Below are 2,698 nucleotides of genomic sequence, written 5' to 3' on the forward strand. Positions count from 1 at the left end.
TCGTCAGTTTACCTGTGGAACACGTTCAGCTCTCCGCTTGCGTCGTGTCCAGCAGTTCAGAGGCCAACTTCTCCTAATACAAAACTAAAGGAAAGTCACAGTCACAGTTCAGCAGACAGTAAATCTGTTGGTTTCAGACGACCTGCTCCAGAACTTGAACCTCACCACAGGTGGCCCCACCAATCGATTGAGGTCAGTGAAGGTCACCGTAGGTCAAATGACATCACCTCTCTGCGATACCCCTTTGCAGGAGCCAGAGAGGATTCACAGAGCTGAGGAAGGAAGGAAGGACGGAAGGAAGGAAGGAAGGAAGTGGAGGAGATCACCTCAGTAGGAAGCCATATAAAAACCCACGGCAGACACCGAGAAAAGGGGAGATAGGAGGCGCCGATGATTCTACTTCTCTTTCGTTCTCTCGAGTCTTGGAAAATCTCCTCCCTCCATCCTTTTCACCCCCGGCCTCATCTGTCCGGGGTCCGGGCGCGGGTTTGCGCACGTTGGTGCACGCCCAATGGGTGTGCGTGTGTGGTTATTTTTTTTTTTGGTGCGGCGGGCCGGGCGGGGTCAGACCTGGACGCCGCGGCCGTGCATTTGGATGACCTGCGCCCTCAAGGCCTGGATGGAGGTCAGGATGAGCTTCTGGTGCTCCAGGGACGTCACGCCGAGGCTCAGCACATCTCTACGGAAAACAAAGGAACGTCGGTTAGAAGGAGGCGTGGCCTTACGGGAAAAAGGGTGTGCCCTGGTTGTTGTTTGTTTCCTGCCTCTTATAAATGAACGTGTTGATTTCCACACATCTGTTGGGTGGGGTGCGTTTCACTCTCGTCTCAATCAGTTCGGGGTTTGTTTAGTATGTCTGTTGTTGCGTTCAGTTGTTTTTGTGTCGGTCGCGTCTACGATCATATCCAGGTCTCTGGGTTTTGAACTGTGTAACTGTCAGTGATATTTAATCGAACTGGCACCGATACCTCCGCCATCACGTCAGATTAACATTTACGAGACCCATTTTGGTTGTTTTTCATCTGTTTCCTCAAAAGCGACAAAGGATTCAGCCTCGCGCTGTTCTCTAGCGGATATTTTCCGGCGCGTATGAACAACATTTCATACACTCGGTGAAAATGTCAACTCAATTATCATGCGGGAGGGGAAAAAAGAGGGGCTTTTGCAGACTGCCAATAAACCAATATGTTGTACTGCGTTATACAGATTGAATCTGGGCGAGAATATATTGTGGCGAGGATAAGTGGAGATATGAATCTATAAATATATATATTGATGTTTCAGTATATTTCCTGCGGTATATACAGTCGAGACAATAACTTCCACTTAAACTAAGGCTCTAAAACAAAACCTCATTTGTGTTATTTTCTCTCTGCCCCTGAATGAATCATTCAGGGATGGGAAAAAGCTATTCTTAACAAATCACCTTGTGTAGAGAAAATGATATCTGAGAGAGTGAATCAGAGCACATCGATCACACAGAGCAGGGAATACCAACGGCAGCGCTCAGGCTGCTGTTGCTCACCCGCTCTGCACCAAAACGACTGCTTATTTATTCAACCGAGGGAGGGAGAGGGAGGGAGGGGGGATAGAGAGACTGAGAGACAGAGTGAATGAGAGGGAGAGAGAGAGAGAGAGAAGAGTAACGGAGTGAGACTGAAAGAGAGATGCATTGTTAAAGGAGAGTGAGAGGGAAATAGAGAGGGCGAGGGGGAGACTGAAAGAGGGAGAGAGAGTGGAAAGATCGAACAGTCAGAATGAAAAGCAATGCAGAGTTAAAGAGAGAGGTTGAAATAGAGGGAGAGAGAAAAAGAGTGGTTGTCAAAGAGAGGCAGGTGATAGACAGAGAAACTGATAGTGAATAGAGAGAGAATCAGTACCCTGAAGAGACACAAAGGGCACCCACATAATGTGCGAGAAAAAATATATATAGAGAAACGGAAAAAAAGAGAGAGCTAGAGGATACACAGAGCTAGAGGAACAGAGAGAGAGAGAGAGAGAGAGAGAGAGAGAGAGAGAGAGAGAGAGAGAGAGAGAGAGAGAGAGAGAGAGAGAGAGAGAGAGAGAGCAAGAGATAAAGATGCAGCGAGCTAGAGAGACAGACAGACAGACAGACAGACAGACAGACAGACAGACAGACAGACAGACAGACAGACAGACAGACAGACAGACAGACAGACAGACAGACAGACAGACCTACAGAGACAGAGAGAGAGAGAGAGAGGAGAGAGAGAGAGAAGGAGGGAGAGAGAGAGAAAGCGAAAGAGAGAGAGAGAGAGCAAGAGAGACAGAGGGAGACAGACAGCGAGAGAGAGAGCGAGAGACATGTTAAAAGAGAGAGCGAGAGACATGTTAAAAGAGAGAGCGAGTTGCCCGGCATCATGGCGTCCACTCACTGTACGGTCATGCGGGCGACGGCCTCCAGGTAGCAGTAGCCGGCGGCGGTGAAGTTGTCCTTGTAGCGGCCCATGTCCACCGCCTCCAGCCACTCCCCCACCGAGTTGAACGCCGAGAAGGACGGCAGCGGACGCTCCGCCAAGGCCATGGAGGAGCCCAGGGTCCTGGAGGAGGAGGAGGAGGGGGAGGAGAGGGAGGAGGGAGGAAGGGGGGGGGGAGGGGGAGGGGTAGGAGGATTGGGGAGGAGAGGGGAGGGAGGGGAGGGGAGGGGGGGGAGGGGGCGGGGGGTTGGAGAGGGAGG

At 50.8% G+C, this 2,698-nt stretch overlaps 1 protein-coding gene across 1 annotated transcript in view; it reads right to left on the minus strand.

The window, feature by feature from the left end:
- Nucleotides 1-564: 564 nt before the first annotated feature.
- LOC130376189 (ephrin type-A receptor 7) overlaps nucleotides 565-2,698 on the minus strand; it is a 70,368-nt gene continuing 68,234 nt past the window's right edge. The window contains exons 5-6 of the mRNA XM_056583410.1: nucleotides 2,397-2,561; nucleotides 565-679 (exon numbers count right to left, since the gene is read on the minus strand). Coding sequence (XP_056439385.1) covers nucleotides 565-679; nucleotides 2,397-2,561 — 280 coding nt within the window. The remainder of the gene's footprint in view (nucleotides 680-2,396; nucleotides 2,562-2,698) is intronic.

This window comes from Gadus chalcogrammus, chromosome 22, assembly GCF_026213295.1.
Source record: "Gadus chalcogrammus isolate NIFS_2021 chromosome 22, NIFS_Gcha_1.0, whole genome shotgun sequence".
NCBI classification, from domain to species: domain Eukaryota; kingdom Metazoa; phylum Chordata; class Actinopteri; order Gadiformes; family Gadidae; genus Gadus; species Gadus chalcogrammus.